Source organism: Eschrichtius robustus, chromosome X, assembly GCF_028021215.1.
Source record: "Eschrichtius robustus isolate mEscRob2 chromosome X, mEscRob2.pri, whole genome shotgun sequence".
Lineage (NCBI taxonomy): Eukaryota > Metazoa > Chordata > Mammalia > Artiodactyla > Eschrichtiidae > Eschrichtius > Eschrichtius robustus.
This window is the reverse complement of record NC_090845.1, coordinates 29,282,699-29,298,935: the sequence shown is the minus strand read 5'-3', so window position 1 is coordinate 29,298,935 and position 16,237 is coordinate 29,282,699. Positions and strand designations below refer to the sequence as shown.

General features: G+C 39.5%; 1 protein-coding gene across 6 annotated transcripts in view; it reads left to right on the top strand.

Moving 5' to 3' along the window:
* Positions 1-16,237, top strand: part of DMD (dystrophin) — a 1,739,631-nt gene that overhangs the window by 1,653,760 nt on the left and 69,634 nt on the right. For all 6 annotated transcript variants that reach the window (XM_068533306.1, XM_068533307.1, XM_068533305.1 and 3 more), the window contains one exon: positions 15,396-15,562. In XM_068533306.1, coding sequence (XP_068389407.1) covers positions 15,396-15,562 — 167 coding nt within the window. The remainder of the gene's footprint in view (positions 1-15,395; positions 15,563-16,237) is intronic.

Here is a 16,237-nt window from a genome sequence, read left to right as displayed (position 1 = left end):
GCTAAGTGTTGTAAACGGAAAAGGCAGAAAGGGATATGGATTACTGTATATACTTTAAAGCGTGGTCATTATCAGCCAAGTCTTACCTGATCTTCTGGGTAACAATTCTTGTAACAGAGATACAGGATATAGAAAACAGTCTTATATGTATAGTGTGGCCTTTCACGTGAGACCAACTGTTCTCTGAATAGAAGTAGCATAGACTAAGAACAAGATGTGAAAAAACATTGTGTGGAGCCTCGTATAAATGATCCCTGGTGCCCCTACACTATAGTTTCCTCAACAACTCAAAGGTGAGACACAAGGATCTTATGTCTAAGATGATCAAAATGCCACTTTCCTTCTGTTTTGTTACATGCAGGTTTCGTATAGTTTTATAGCAGATTTTTTTTATCACTCATTTGATTTTCATAAAAATTGGGATTGTTTGGAAGAAGAGTCATTAATATTCTTTACAACTTGTTCCTCCTTTTATGTTCGTTGCTAGTGCAGACTTCTCTCTTATGTAAAATATTCCACTGATGCCCTTGGTAGATTTAGAGGTTGTTAAAGAAATCGTAATAACAGCTCAGGGAACAGTCAGGAACTGCCTGTCCTATACCGTCTGACCCTGGCTAGCCATTCTCTTTGTACTTCTAAATCTTTGTGTACAGACTGTAATTCACAAAACAGTTTTGATCAATTTGAATTCAGCAAATCTTTCCAAACACTAGGGCTTTTTACAATCAGGGCCAGAAAAGTTGGGTTGTCAGCTATTAATGCTATAACCTATTAACAATGGCAGCGATATTGAAAGGGTTATTTGGATTTATGAAGGGAACATTTTACTAGTGAAAACAGCAGATGAAAATGGCCAGGAAGCAGAGATTAACCTTTTTAAAAAAATCTGTGGTTTGTCCCCAGTATTTTCCATAAATTTCTGTCAATAAGAATGTTTGGAAATTCTATTCATGCATATGAATGCATGCAATGTTTATAAATTTACTTATTATTTTTCTTCGAAATGGGCAGGAACTCTAGTAAAGAAATGAAAACATACACTCACACATGTACACACACACATACACACACACACACACACACACACACACACACACTCTTGTACTAGCTGACTGCCTTAACCTTGCTTTGGTTAATTATTTGCCATGAATAAATAAATTTCTGTTATTTGTCATGAAATACATTGCATAGAGTTTCTATTCGAAAAGCAACCTGATTTCAAATCAGGGTCTACGATTTTAGCATGTTCCCTTGTTACTTCCAGTTTGGGCTTTTTTAATTTATCAGTCCTTTTTCTTTCCTCTCTCCACAACATGTAAATATATTTTTAGCTTAAAATTTTAAAAATTGAGGTATAATTGACATATAACATGGTATAAGTTTAATGTACAACCTTAAAAATTTTTAATTGAGGTATAATTGACATATAAGATTTTATAGTTTAATGTACAACGTGTTGATTTGACACGTATATTGCAATATGAGTACCACCCTAGTGTTAGCTAACACCTCTCCCACGTCACAGAATTACCGTTTCTCTTTTGTGGTGAGAACAATTGAGATCTAGTCTCTTAGCAACTTTGAAGTTTATAATACAGTATTGTTGACTGTAATCACCGTGCTGTGCATTAGATCTCCAAGACTTATTTATCTACCAGCTGTAAGTGGATAATCTCCCCAATTCCCCTACCCTCAGCCTCTAATAACCACCATTCTACTCTGTTTTGGGGAGTTCGGCTTTTTTAGATTCCACACATAAGTGATACCATACATATTTGTCTTTCTCTGTCTGAGTTATCTCACTTAGCATAACACCCTCAAGGTCCTTCTATATTGTCCAAAAATGGCAAGATTTCCTGCTTTCTCATGGCTGAATGAATGATATTCTACTGTATATATGCACACCACATCTTTTTTTATCCATTCATCTATTGACACTTAGGTTGTCTCCAAGTCTTGGCTATTGTGAATAATGCTGCAGTGAACATGGGAGTACAGATATTTCTTCAATATCCTGTTTTCGTTTCCTTTGGATATATACCTAGAAGTGCAGTTGCTGGATCCCATGGTAGATCTATTTTTAACTTTTTGAGGAACCTCCATAATGTTTTCCATAATGGCTAAACCAATTTACATTCCCACCAACAGTGCACAAGGGTTCCCTTTTCTCCAGCCTCACCAATGCTTATCTCTTGTCTTCTTGATGATGACCATTCTAACAGGTGTGAAACGACATCTCATTTCTCTGTCCACAACGTGTTAAGCAATGTAGCTGTTCTCTACCAATCAGTAATTGAACAGGCCTATCGTAGCTTCTCGGCTTCTGTGTTGTAGAGGATAGCTGCCTGCCTGTTAGGTGCCCTGTAGCATTTAGTTAATCAGAGTGGACCCATGTTGGTTTCTTAGTTTTGACACATGAACCATGGCCATGTAAGGTGTTAACGTTCGGGCAAGGTTTCTCAATCTTGGCACTACTGACACTTTGGCCTGGAAGATTCTTTGTTGTAGGGGGCTGTTCTGTGCATTGTTGGACGTTTAGCAGGATCCTGACCTGTCTCTGTACCCCAGTTGTGACAACCAAAAACGTCTCTAGACATTGTCAGATGTCCTCTGAGGAACAGAATTGTCTCTGACCTCGAGCATGGCTGCCTGCCTGTGAGGTTCCCTTCAGGCCCCCAGTATAAATTTTGCATCTTCCTACATTTTAAGCCAGATCATTCTAAATATACCCTCCAAATCCAGAAATAGACTATGGATTAGCCTTTTGCGTGTGATACTGTAGCAGACAAACCAACAGAGGCCATTTACTTTAAAAACTATTTAAAAGTAAACCGGGCGTTTGAGAATGTACTTATTTTGTCTTCTATTCCTTAGACAACCCTTATGAGTTTTTTTCTTTTTTTTTTTTTTTGCTCTTCAGGATGAGTAGGCAGTATGTTTTTTTATTCTAACCTCATTCAGATATTATAATCCTTCCTTTTAATTATCGTGATCACAGTTTAATTCCCACCCATCGTTCAATTCAGCAAACCTTCATGGAAGGTGTAGAAACATAGTTCCTGTCTTTAAATAACCTGCAACCTAGGAGAGAAACGAAGGAGGTTTAGACAAGTATTGTTTCCAGAGCAAAAGGTGGTTCCTTTTTATCATCTGAGAACTACTGGGTACAGTCTCTTACATAATGTTTACTTTTCTCTATACTAAGTTTTTTCAGTTTATTAAGGATTGACATGGTTTTTCAAAAGCCTGACAATTGCGATGCCAGTTACCTTCTCTTAAAAGTATGTTGTATGTGTTTTTGGCAGTTGGAGTGTGGGGCTTGCTGAGAAACCTTGCCATTGCATTTCTTCTGTGGCCATGAACTGATACTGTTAGCCTGAGAGAAAAGTAAATATTCAGGTTGACACCCTGGTAGCCATTCAGAGCCTGGCCCTTGAGTTCCTAAGGGTTTATGGAAAGCACAATGGGAAAGAAACCCAAAAGTTATTCTGAACCCTGGCAGATCCCCTAACTCCCAACTTGCCACGTAATGTCCTTTGAAATTATTATATTGGTAATTACATCCCTTGGCTAGAAATTCCAGATACTGGGATTCTGGGATTCCTTTAACTGTCTGTTTTGTTTTTAATATTTGTTTATTTATTTATTTACTTTGGCTGCACCGGGTCTTAGTTGTGGCATGCGGGATCTTCATTGCGGCATGCCGGCTCTTAGTTGCAGCATGCGGGATCTTTAGTTGCGGCATGCGGACTTCTTAGTTGCGGCATGCATGCAGGATTTAGTTCCCTGACTGGGGATTGAACCTGGGCCCCCTGCATTGGGAACGTGGAGTCTTACCCACTGGACCACCAGAGAAGTACCCCCTTTAACTGTCTTTGTATGTTGTTAAGATGACATCTGTATAAAGCCACCCTGCCATCTGCTGTAAGGCAGCAGCAGTAATTACAGTGGATTCCTTCCCTAGCTTCCATGCTGTGGGTAGTTGCTGACAGGAGAGGACCAGTAGAGAAGGAGTGGAGATGCAAGATACTTGCATACTGTGGCTGTCACAGTGGAAGGAGCTGTGATATCCTTGCTTTGTGTGTGTGCGTGCCATAAAAGAGGAAAGAGGAGGTATTGCCCGAAACAAACAAACAAAAAAACCAAAACAAAACCCAGGGCTAAATGGCCCATTCTAAGAGTTTTTGCTTAGATGGTTTGAAACTGGCATTTAGGGGCAGGGGCAAGGGCAAGGTCATCCTTGATACCAAGAGAAGCTATCTGAGACCTATATGTAGGTCAGCAGATAATGGTACCTACAAGGATGATCTCAATCCATTGCCACCATACCTGTCTTTTGACCTCAGCAACTTCCTGTCATTCCAAACTAACCTATTTATTTTTTTCTAGAATGATCAAAATGTAATTTTAGCTGGGTTTTAGTTCCAGTTCTTTTAGCTCTTTAGAGAAGCTTGCCTGATTTTTAATTCTTCCCTTCTTTATCGCCAGACAAAAGGAGAGGGAATATAACACTAGGATACAGAATGGTTTGTAGTAGACATGAAAGATCGAAACAGAATGAGAATGTGAATCCCCATATCTTGTCTTCAATGCTGTCAGTTGGCATAGGCGAGTGGTTTTAAAAGAGCCAAAATGATGGATCTTGCGTCTTAGGACGTAGGAAGAACCTTGAGAATTTCCAGCCTTTAAGCACAGGAGAATCTATGGTATTTGAAAGAGGAGAACATTCTCTAGCTTCCCTTGGTAATTCACACTAATGCTTTAACAACTTTCATTATCAGGAAATGCTTCCGTATGAGTTACAGCCTAAATTCTTCTTGTTCTGTCCTCAGTGGAGAAATCGAACAGCTGGTCACAGGCCTCTACGGAAGAGCCATTCACATAATTGAAAACTGTTATTAAATCACCCCTTCAGCCACTCTGTCTTGCACAGTCTCGTGTTTTTTGGGGTTTTTTTTAATGACTAAATAATCCCAATTCCCTTAAACTGTTCTCATAGGTCTTTCAAACCCTTTAATTATCGCTCTTCCTTTCTGCCAAGGCTTCTCTAAGTTCTGGGTCAGCTATAGCCACCAGAACTAGACACCGTTTTCTAAGAAGGCTTTGAACAGTACTTAGGGTAATGTGATCATTTCTTCACACTATACTTGCTATGCCTTTATTATACATCACAGACATGGTCTCCCCCCCCCCCCCCCGCCTTTATTTTGGACACCTACATTTGTTGCTGACTCATGGTCAGATTTTTTTTTTTGTCTTCCGGAATGAATAGAAGCTTCCTGTTAATATTATGCTTTCTGTATTAAGCCTGAATTCTTTCTTTGTAGCATGTCTTTGAATCTATCATTAAACAAACTGTCATCTAAACCTAAGCCAGGGAAATAGATATAGGTTCAGATTAGGCAACAATAAACTCCATGTTTTAAATTGGAATGAATTAGCAATGCTTTTCAATTGGCTGTCTTTCTTTGATGGTTTTTGTCCTAGCTCTAAAGGGTTATTTTGATAAATTTCGTTTCTAGACCAGTGGAGCGAGAGATTGTTATAGGACATATTGTAGCCGAAACTTGCTGTTCTTTTGACACAGTCTCTCATTGTATCTTTGTTTACAAGATGGAGAAACACATTCAGTAGAGACTAAATAATAATATAACTGGAAAGAGTGACAGTCCAACAACCAGAGAGGGCTGGATTCTGGATTTGTGTTGACCAGAGGTGCAGTCTGTAGAGTGCGGCCCATGTGTGACCTTGGCCTGTTGGATATATTCACTAGTGACTTTTTGGTGAAGACAGAACACATATTTTAAAATGTAAAACTTACACAGAGTTGGGAAGAATGGCTAATTCATTGGCTGTAAGAGTCAGGATTCTTAAAGATGTAGATGAGATTATACAGTGGGCTAAAACTAACAGGAAAGTCCTTGACAGAAGTGGAAGGAAACGAATCCCAAATGAACAAGTACAAAATGGAGGAATCACTGGAAACAGCCAAACACTGCATTTCTTATCATGCCCAACAGTGCATTAGTACCTTCTGTTCACAAGCCTTATAACTTAAAAAAAATGATAACTGTCCTGGGATCACTGAATAATTAGTGTGGGAAACTCTGAGGTCAAATAAGGTCTAATGTGTTTCTTTACTGACAACCATCTCAGCTTTTAGTATGTTAACGTGCATTGAGAATTTTAAGAGGCAGATATAATGTGCAATGTGTCCTTAATTAATTTGACCTTCTCTTCATGAAACATTTTGCTGGATCATTGATCTGCTGGACACACTGGGAAACACTGACCCAGAGATTTTAGTTGAGTAGAAACCCTGTGTGAGCCTATAGTACAGAACAAAAGAAAGTCATCCAGTTATACTGTCCAGAGAAATGGAGGTACCATTCACAGCAGATCATAGTTGGAGAATAGTTTTCTAAAGGACAATGGCAAAGCAAGCCATGTCATATGAGGAAGAAATAAAAGGAGTAGGGATGAAGAGGCATGGACAGACATAACAGCTCTGGTAAAATATTTAAAGGGATTTGTGAAGGCTGAGAACTTCTGGGTTTCTGGTCAAACATATAATAATAATGACGATAACAATAGCAAACACTGACATGGCTATTGTTATGTGCCAGACATTGTTCCAGGTGCCTTTCATTTAAATCTTAAAGCAACCCTACGAGGTAGGTGCTATTAATAGTTCCATTTCATGTCAGAGGAAAATTAATACACAGAAAGATATTTTCCCAAGGTAACACAGTCAGTGGCAAAGCTGGGCGTTGAACGCTTGTGGTTGGACTCTGGAGCCTCTGCTCCTGTTGGCTATGCTGGTGGATTTCAGCTCAGTGTGATGAAGCACTTTTGACAGGGGTACCTGTACACAAACGTTCAAGATCATCCATTTGCTCCCTCACACGGGTGGTATTTATATAGCGGCTATAAGAACACGCTGACATTGGATAAGTTTGAACTCGGTGACTGCTGAAAGTCTTAACAGCTCTGTGGTGCCATTCCAAAAGTATGAATTCACTTCCATGGTCCCTTTTATCTTCAGATTCTATAATTCTTTTTTAATTTTTAAGAAAATTTTCACAAAGTACCTCTGTGATGGCACTCTACACAGAGAGAAGTACTCAACAAAGCTTTTGATCAGTAGCTTGAGTTGATACCATTTTGCAGCTAGGAAATTCAAGGTTAAACAGCTCATTATAATGGTGTTAAATTTATAATCAGGGGTAACGAGTGGAGTACTACTGAAGTAGTGTTACAAGCCAAATGACCTGTCGGTCCAGATCCTACTATTCGGTTGGCCAAAGAGTTCATTTGCGCTTTTTGTCTAAAGTGTGAATAGATTCCTTATTAGCAAACCACATTCCAAGAGAAGCAACATGGGTTTGCCATTCATATACTCATTACTTGTATGATACTAAATATCCATCATGTATTCAGTGTAAATTGGTCTCAGAATAGGTAGTGCCCTTTGGCTCTTGGCAAAAGCAAATGAAAATTGTCTCTGGAGAAGGCACTTTCATTCTAGGGCTCAAAGTATCTCCAGAAAATATTTTTAAGGTTATTATAGTTCATAGTAAAGAGAATTAAGCCCACAAGAAACTTAACTGAGTGAGAACCAGCAGAAATAACAGACCCCTGAAGCAGACCCACAATAATTTCTTATCTTGGAATCATTAGAAAGAGAGGATTTTTTTAAAACTATGTATATACTCTGTCAAAAAAATAAGAAACAACATTGAAAAATATCTTTAGGGAACCACAGACTTTAGAAGTGACCTTAAAAATGACCAAATAGGGCTCCCCCGGGCAGCTAACGTGAACCTGGTCTCCTCAGGACCCGCTGGGGCTTTGGCTTCTGGAACACATGGGGCTGAGTCCATGCTGACAGCCCAGGGGCTTCAGGACAACACGGGGTCAAGTCCACGCTAATGGGAGCCAAGTCTCGTCAGGACTGGCCGGGGCTCTGGCTTTGGGACATTGTGGGTTCCAGTTAACGCTGACAGGAGCCCCGTCTCCTCAAGACTTGCCAGGAGGTGGTGCAGCTGAAGGAAAAGGTAATCCACAGGACTCAAGACATGGTAGCTACTAATATACTCTTCCCACGGTGCCTCTTAATACCATGTGGAGTCCTACAAGGGAAATAAGTATCACAACTTTGGCTGAACTTGGTTTGGCCTTATGGCTGACAGGGTCTTGGTGCTCTGGCCAGGTGTCAGGCCTGTGCCTCTGAGGTGGGAGAGCTGAGTTCAGGACATTGGTCCACCAGCGACCTCCTGGCTCCACGTAATATCAAACAGTGAAAGCTCTCCCAGAGATCTCCACCTCAACACTAAGACCCAGCTCCACTCAACGACCAGCAAGCTACAGTGCTGGACACCCTATGCCAAACAACTAGCAAGACAGAAACACAACCCCACCCATTAGCAGAGAGGCTGCCTAAAATCATAATAAGGTCACAGGCACCCCAAAACACACCACCGGGTGCGGTCCTGCCCATGAGAAAGACAAGATCCAGCCTCATCCACCAGAACACAGGCACCAGTCCCCTCCACCAGGAAACCTACACAAGCCACTGAACCAACCTTAGCCACTGGGGGCGGACACCAAAAACAAAAGGAACTACGAACCTGCAGCCTGTGAAAAGGAGACCCCAAACACAGTAAGTTAAGCAAAATGAGAAGACAGAGAAATACACAGCAGATGAAGGAGCAAGGTAAAAACCCACCAGACCAAACAAATGAAGAGGAAATAGGCAGTCTAGCTGAAAAAGAATTCAGAGTAATGGGAGTAAAGATGATCCAAAATCTTGGAAATAGAATGGAGAAAATACAAGAAACTTTTAACAAGGACCTAGAAGAACTAAAGAGCAAACAAACAATGATGAGAACAACACAATACATGAAATTAAAAATTCTCTAGAAGGAATCAATAGCAGAATAACTGAGGCAGAAGAACGGATAAGTGACCTGGAAGGTAAAATAGTGGAAATAACTACCGCAGAGCAGAATAAAGAAGGAAGAATGAAAAGAATTGAAGACAGTCTCAGAGACCTCTGGGACAACATTAAACGCACCAACATTCGAATTACAGGGGTCCCAGAAGAAGAAGAGAATAAGAAAGGGACTGAGAAAATATTTGAAGAGATTATAGTTGAAAACTTCCCCAATATGGGAAAAGAAGTAGTCAATCAAGTCCAGGAAGCACAGAGTCCCGTACAGGATAAATCCAAGGAGAAACACGCCAAGACACAAATTAAGCAAACTATCAAAAATTAAATGCAAAGAAAAAATATTAAAAGCAGCAAGAGAAAAGCAACAAATAACATACAAGGGAATCCCCATAAGGTTAACAGCTGATCTTTCAACAGAAACTCTGCAAGCCAGAAGGCAGTGGCAAGACATGTTTAAAGTGATGAAAGGGAAAAAGCTACAACCAAGATTACTCTACCCAGCAAGGATCGCATTCAGATTCAACGGAGAGATTAAAACCTTTACAGACAAGCAAAAGCTAAGAGAATTCAGCACCAAACAAACCAGCTCTACAACAAATGCTAAAGGAACTTCTCTAGGCAGGAAACACAAGAGAAGGAAAAGACCTACAGTAACAAACCCCCAAAAATTAAGAAAATGGTAATAGGAACATACATATCGATAATTACCTTAAATGTAAATGCTCCGACCAAAAGACATAGACTGGCTGAATGGATACAAAAACAAGACCCATATATATGCTGTCTACAAGAGACCCACTTCAGACCTAGAGACACATACAGACTGAAAGTGAGGGGATGGAAAAGATGTTCCATGCAAATGGAAATCAAAAGAAAGCTGGAGTAGCAATTCTCATATCAGACAAAATAGACTTTAAAACGAAGACTATTACAAGAGACAAAGAAGGACACTACATAATGATCAAGGGATCAATCCAAGAAGAAGATATAACAACTGTAAATATTTATGCATCCAACATAGGAGCACCTCAATACACAAGGCAAATGCTAACAGCCATAAAAGGGGCAATCGACAGTAATACAATCATAGTAGGGGACTTTAACACCCCACTTTCACCCATGGACAGATCATCCAAAATGAAAATAAATAAGGGAACACAAGCTTTAAATGATACATTAAACAAGATGGACTTAATTGATATTTTTAGGACATTCCATCCAAAAACAACAGAATACACATTCTTCTCAAGTGCTCATGGAACATTCTCCAGGATAGATCATATCTTGGGTCACAAATCAAGCCTTGGTAAATTTAAAAAAATTGAAATCGTATCACGCATCTTTTCCAACCACAATGCTATGAGACTAGATATCAATTACAGGAAAAGATCTGTAAAAACTACAAACACATGGAGGCTAGACAATAGACTACTAAATAACCAAGAGATCACTGAAGAAATCAAAGAGGAAATCAAAAAATACCTAGAAACAAATGACAATGAAAACACGACAACCCGAAACCTATGGGATGCAGCAAAAGCAGTTCTAGGAGGAAAGTTTCTAGCAATACATTCCTACCTCAAGAAACAAGAAACATCTCAAACAATCTAACCTTACACCTAAAGCAGTTACAGAAAGAAGAACCCAAAAACCCCAAAGTTAACAGAAGGAAAGCAATCATAAAGATCAGATCAGAAATAAATGAAAAAGAAATGAAGGAAACAGTACCAAAGATCAATAAAACTAAAAGCTGGTTCTTTGAGAAGATAAACAAAATCGATAAACCATTAGCCAGACTCATCAAGAAAAAAAGAGAGAAGACTCAAATCAATAGAATTAGAAATGAAAAAGGAGAAGTAACAACTGACACTGCAGAAATACAAAGGATCATGAGAGATTACTACAAGCAACTATATGCCAATGAAATGGACAACCCACAAGAAATGGACAAATTCTTAGAAATGCCCAACCTTCCGAGACTGAACCAGGAAGAAATAGAAAATATGAACAGAACAATCACAAGCACTGAAATTGAAACTGTGATTAAAAATCTTCCAACAAACAAAAGCCCAGGACCAGATGGCTTCACAGGTGAATTCTATCAAACATTTAGAGAAGAGCTAACACCTATCCTTCTCAAACTCTTCCAAAGTACAGCAGAGGGAGGAACACTCCCAAACTCATTTTACGAGGCCACCATCACCCTGATACCAAAACCAGACAAAGGCGTCACAAAGAAAGAAAACTACAGGCCAATATCACTGATGAACATAGATGCAAAAATCCTCAAGAAAATACTAGCAAACAGAATCCAACAGCACATTAAAAGGATCATACACCATGATCAAGTGGGGTTTATTCCAGGAATGCAAGGATCCTTCAATATACACAAATCAATCAATCTGATACACCATATTAACAAATTGAAGGAGAAAAACCATATGATCATCTCAATAGATGCAGAAAAAGCTTTTGACAAAATCCAACACCCATTTATCATAAAAACCCTCCAGAAAGTAGGCACAGAGGGAACTTACCTCAACATAATAAAGGCCATATATGACAAACCCACAGCCAACATCGTTCTCAGTGGTGAAAAACTGAAACCATTTCCTCTGAGGTCAGGAACAAGACAAAGATGTCCACTCTCACCACTGTTATTCAACATAGTTTTGGAAGTCCTAGCCACTGCAATCAGAGAAGAAAAAGAAATAAAAGGGATCCAAATCAGAAAAGAAGAAGTAAAGCTGTCACTGTTTGCAGATGACATGATACTATACATAGAGAATCCTAAACATGCTACCAGAAAACTACTAGTGCTAATGAATTAATTTGGTAAAGTAACAGCATACAAAATTAATGCACTAATGATGAAAAATCTGAAACAGAAATTAAGGAAACACTCCCATTTACCATTGCAACAAAAAGCATAAAATACCTAGGAATAAACCTACCGAAGGAGACAAAAGACTTGTATGCAGAAAACCATAAGACACTGATGAAAGAAATTAAAGACGATACAAACAGATGGAGAGATATACCATGTTCTTGGTTTGGAAGAATCAACATTGTGAAAATGACTCTACTACCCAAAGCAATCTACAGATTCAGTGCAATCCCTATCAAACTACCAATGGCATTTTTCACAGAACTAGAACAAAAAATTTCACAATTTGTCTGGAAACACAAAAGACCCCGAATAGCCAATGCTATCTTGAGAAAGAAAAACGGAGTTGGAGGAATCAGGCTCCTGGACTTCAGACTATACTACAAAGCTACAGTAATCAAGACAGTATGGTACTGACACAAAAACAGAAATATAGATCAATGGAACAGGATAGAAAGCCCAGAGATAAACCCATGCAGATATGGTCACCTTATTTTTGATAAAGGAGGCAAGACTCTACAGTGGAGAAAAGACAGCCTCTTCAATAAATGGTGCTGGGAAACCTGGACAGCTACATGTCAAAGAATGAAATTAGAACACTCCCTAACACCATACACAAAAATAAACTCAAAATGGATTAAAGACCTAAATGTAAGGCCAGACACTGTCAAACTCTTAGAGGAAAACATAGGCAGAACACTCTGACATAAATCACAGCAAGATCCTTTTTGACCCAGCTCCTAGAGAAATGGAAATAAAAGCAAAGATAAACAAATGGGACCTAATGAAACTTAAAAGCTTTTGCACAGCAAAGGAAAGCATAAACAAGACCAAAAGGCAACCCTCAGAATGGGAGAAAATATTTGCAAATGAAGCAACTGACAAAGGATTAATCTCCGAAATTTACAAGCAGCTCATGCAGCTCAATATCAAAAAAACAAACAACCCAATCCAAAAATGGGCAGAAGACCTAAATAGACATTTCTCGAAAGAAGACATACAGATTGCCAACAAACACATGAAAGGATGCTCAACATCACTAATCATTAGAGAAATGCAAATCAAAACTACAATGAGGTATCACCTCACACCAGTCAGAATGGCCATCATCATAAAATCTACAAACAATAAATGCTGGAGAGGGTGTGGAGGAAAGGGAACCCTCTTTCACTGTTGGTGGGAATGTAAATTGATACAGCCACTATGGAGAACAGTATGGAGGTTCCTTAAAAAAGTAAAAAGAGAACTACCACACGACCCAGCAATCCCACTCCTGGGCGTATACCCTGAGAAAACCATAATTCAAAAAGAGTCATGTACCACAATGTTCATTGCAGCTCTATTTACAATAGCCAGGACATGGAAGCAACCTAAGTGTCCATCAACAGATGAATGGATAAGGAAGATGTGGCACATATATACAATGGAGTATTACTCAGCCATAAAAAGAAACAAAATTGAGTCATTTGTAGTGAGGTGGATGGACCTAGAGTCTGTCATACAGAGTGAAGTAAGTCAGAAAGAGAAAAACAAATACTGTGTGCTAACACATATGTATGGAATCTAAAAAAATGGTTCTGAAGAACCTAGGGGCAGGCCAGGAATAAAGATGCAGATGCAGAGAATGGACTTGAGGACCCAGGAAGGGGGAAGGGTAAGCTGGGACAAAGTGAGAGGGTGGCATGGACTTATATACACTACCAAATGTAAAATGGATAGCTAGTGGGAAGCAGCCGCATAGCACAGGGAAATCAGCTCCGTGCTTTGTGACCACCTAGACCGGGTGGGATAGGGAGGGTGGGAGGGAGGGAGACGCAAGAGGGAAGAGATATGGGGATATATGTATATGTATAGCTGATTCACTTTGTTACAAAGCAGAAACTAACACACCATTGTAAAGCAATTATACGCCAATAAAGATGTTTAAAAAAAATGACCAAATACAACTTCTAGATACTAAAAAGTACAGTAATCACAATTTAAAACTTAATGTATGGGCTTACAGTAGACTGGATGCTGCTAAAGAGAGAACTAGATACCCAGGCAGTAGGGCAGAAGGAAGTATTGGGAATGAAGCAGAGAAAGACCGAAAATAGAGGAAAACTAAGGAAAGCCTGTTCAGAGAAATGGTGGTTAGATTGAGAAAGTCTACCATTTACCTAATAGGTTTCTGTAAGCAGAGGAGAGGGGGAATGGAGAAGAGGCAGTATTTGTTGAGATCATGACTGAGAAGATTCCAGAGCTGACTAAAGAGTCTAACCCACAGGTTCATGAAGCCCCGTGAATCCTAAAAAGTATCAATAAAATCCTAGAAGTACGGTACAAGACAGGAAAAGGACACATGACCTTCAAGGGACCAACAGCTTCACAGCTGACTTGTCAACAGTTAGCAGCAGAGAAAGTGAGATAAAGGTGGAATGATATTTCAGTGTGCTGAAACAAAATCAAAACAAACAAAACAAAACACAACAAAAACAAAAAAACAAAAAAAAACCCTTTCAATCTAAAAATCTATACCCAATGAGGATAGCTATCAAGAATGTGCATAGAAAAAGAGACTTTCAGGCAAACAGAATCTGAGAAATTTGCCATCAACAGACACTTAACAAAAGGAAATACTGAAGGATACACTTTGGCAGAACTGATCCCAGATGGGGGATTTGAGATGAAGGACGCAATGAGAAACAAACCCCCCAAAAGTAGTCAGTATATGGGTCAATCTAACAGTATAAAAACACGAAACACGGTCTTGTAGGGTTAAAAACAACATATAATTAAAATGTTGACTGTGGTAACATACCAATCAAGTGATGGATAAATAATATTTTGAATTTTCTAAAATCATTGTACTCGCTGGGAAGAATGGTATTTATTAAACTTAGACTCCGAAAGAGAGAACTAGAGACAGACAGACAGACAGACAAAAGCAGCAGGCCACCATGAAAACAGCACTAGACCAGGAGGTTTGGATGCTAGTATCAGCTCTGCTGCCAGGGAGTTGTCTGGCCTTTGAAAAAGCCACTTCTGTCATCTACATCTCAGCTGTCTTGTCTATAAAATGAAGCTGTGGGACCAGATGAATTGTAAAGCCTCTTCATTATGATTCTATGAAACACTGAGAAACAGATTCACTAGAAAAAAAGGGAGCAATAGTTCCTTGAGTTGTTTTTTTTTTCTTTTTCTCCTTTGAAATTTTATCAATAAACGCTTGCATTTTACTTCTGGCTAACTTTTATATATCTGTTCCAAAACTGGAGCTAAATATAGTCTCTCCCAGGTGTGTATTTTGCTTTACTTTTTCCGTTTGTTTGTTTTGCTTTGCTTTCCTGTCATCTAGTAGCCAAACAGAGTAATAGCAGTTTCCCGAAGCTTTAGGGGTAGGTGGCTTGTGTAGATGCTGGGGGGGACATTTGCAGAAACAGCCTGTGAAGAGTGGGCCTCACTGTGCCACTATTGATCTTTCTTTCTTCCTTTAACGCGTTACCTGAGCTGACGTTTGCCTCCTTTACTTTCTTACCTTCTTTCCTTGCATTCTTCGGCCTCCTGTCTTTGCAGGCTAATAATAAGCCTGAGATTGAAGCGGCCCTCTTCCTAGACTGGATGAGACTGGAACCCCAGTCCATGGTATGGCTGCCCGTCCTGCACAGAGTGGCTGCTGCGGAGACTGCCAAGCATCAGGCCAAGTGTAACATCTGCAAGGAGTGTCCGATCATCGGCTTCAGGTATGAGGAACGCCCCCAAATGTCATTTTATTTGATCATTTCTCACCTTTTTATGACTTGATCTTTTATCTCCTCTACCAGTTGCTGTTAGTTTGGTCCTCTGCACAGTGGGAGAGGAGGTGATCAGGCTGGAGCATTGATCACTCCTGTCACTCCCCGGATCACTGGGTTGTTTTAGTGGATCTACCTCATTAGGCAGGCGTCCTTCTCAGCCTTCACTCTTCAGCTCTGCAGAGCCATGTTCTTGGTCGATCGGGACTGACTGCCTGTCTCCACCAAGATATTTGTCCATTAAGTATATACAGATTAACTGTACCTCCTCTTTCCTCGAACCAAAACATTTTGATCATCTCTCTCTTTTTTTCCATGGTCTTTTCTGTTTATAGAAACTCTCCAAGAATCAGTTATAAAACTAAGGGATGATTCTATTTTGGGAGACCTGTCATGGTAGCTCAGTCTCTTAATCACTTTGCACCACTGTTCTTGCCCTAAAGTAACAAGAATTGTTTCGAGCACCCTAGAACATACTTCTTTATCTGTGAATCCGATTGCGCTCTTTTCATAGTATCCTAATGAACTTCTGAGGGAATATAAAGTGTGCAAGTAAATGAAAGATTCACAGAGCAGCTAAAAAAAGAAAACGTTCCTTATAAATTGAAAAGTGAAAGTGGTAGG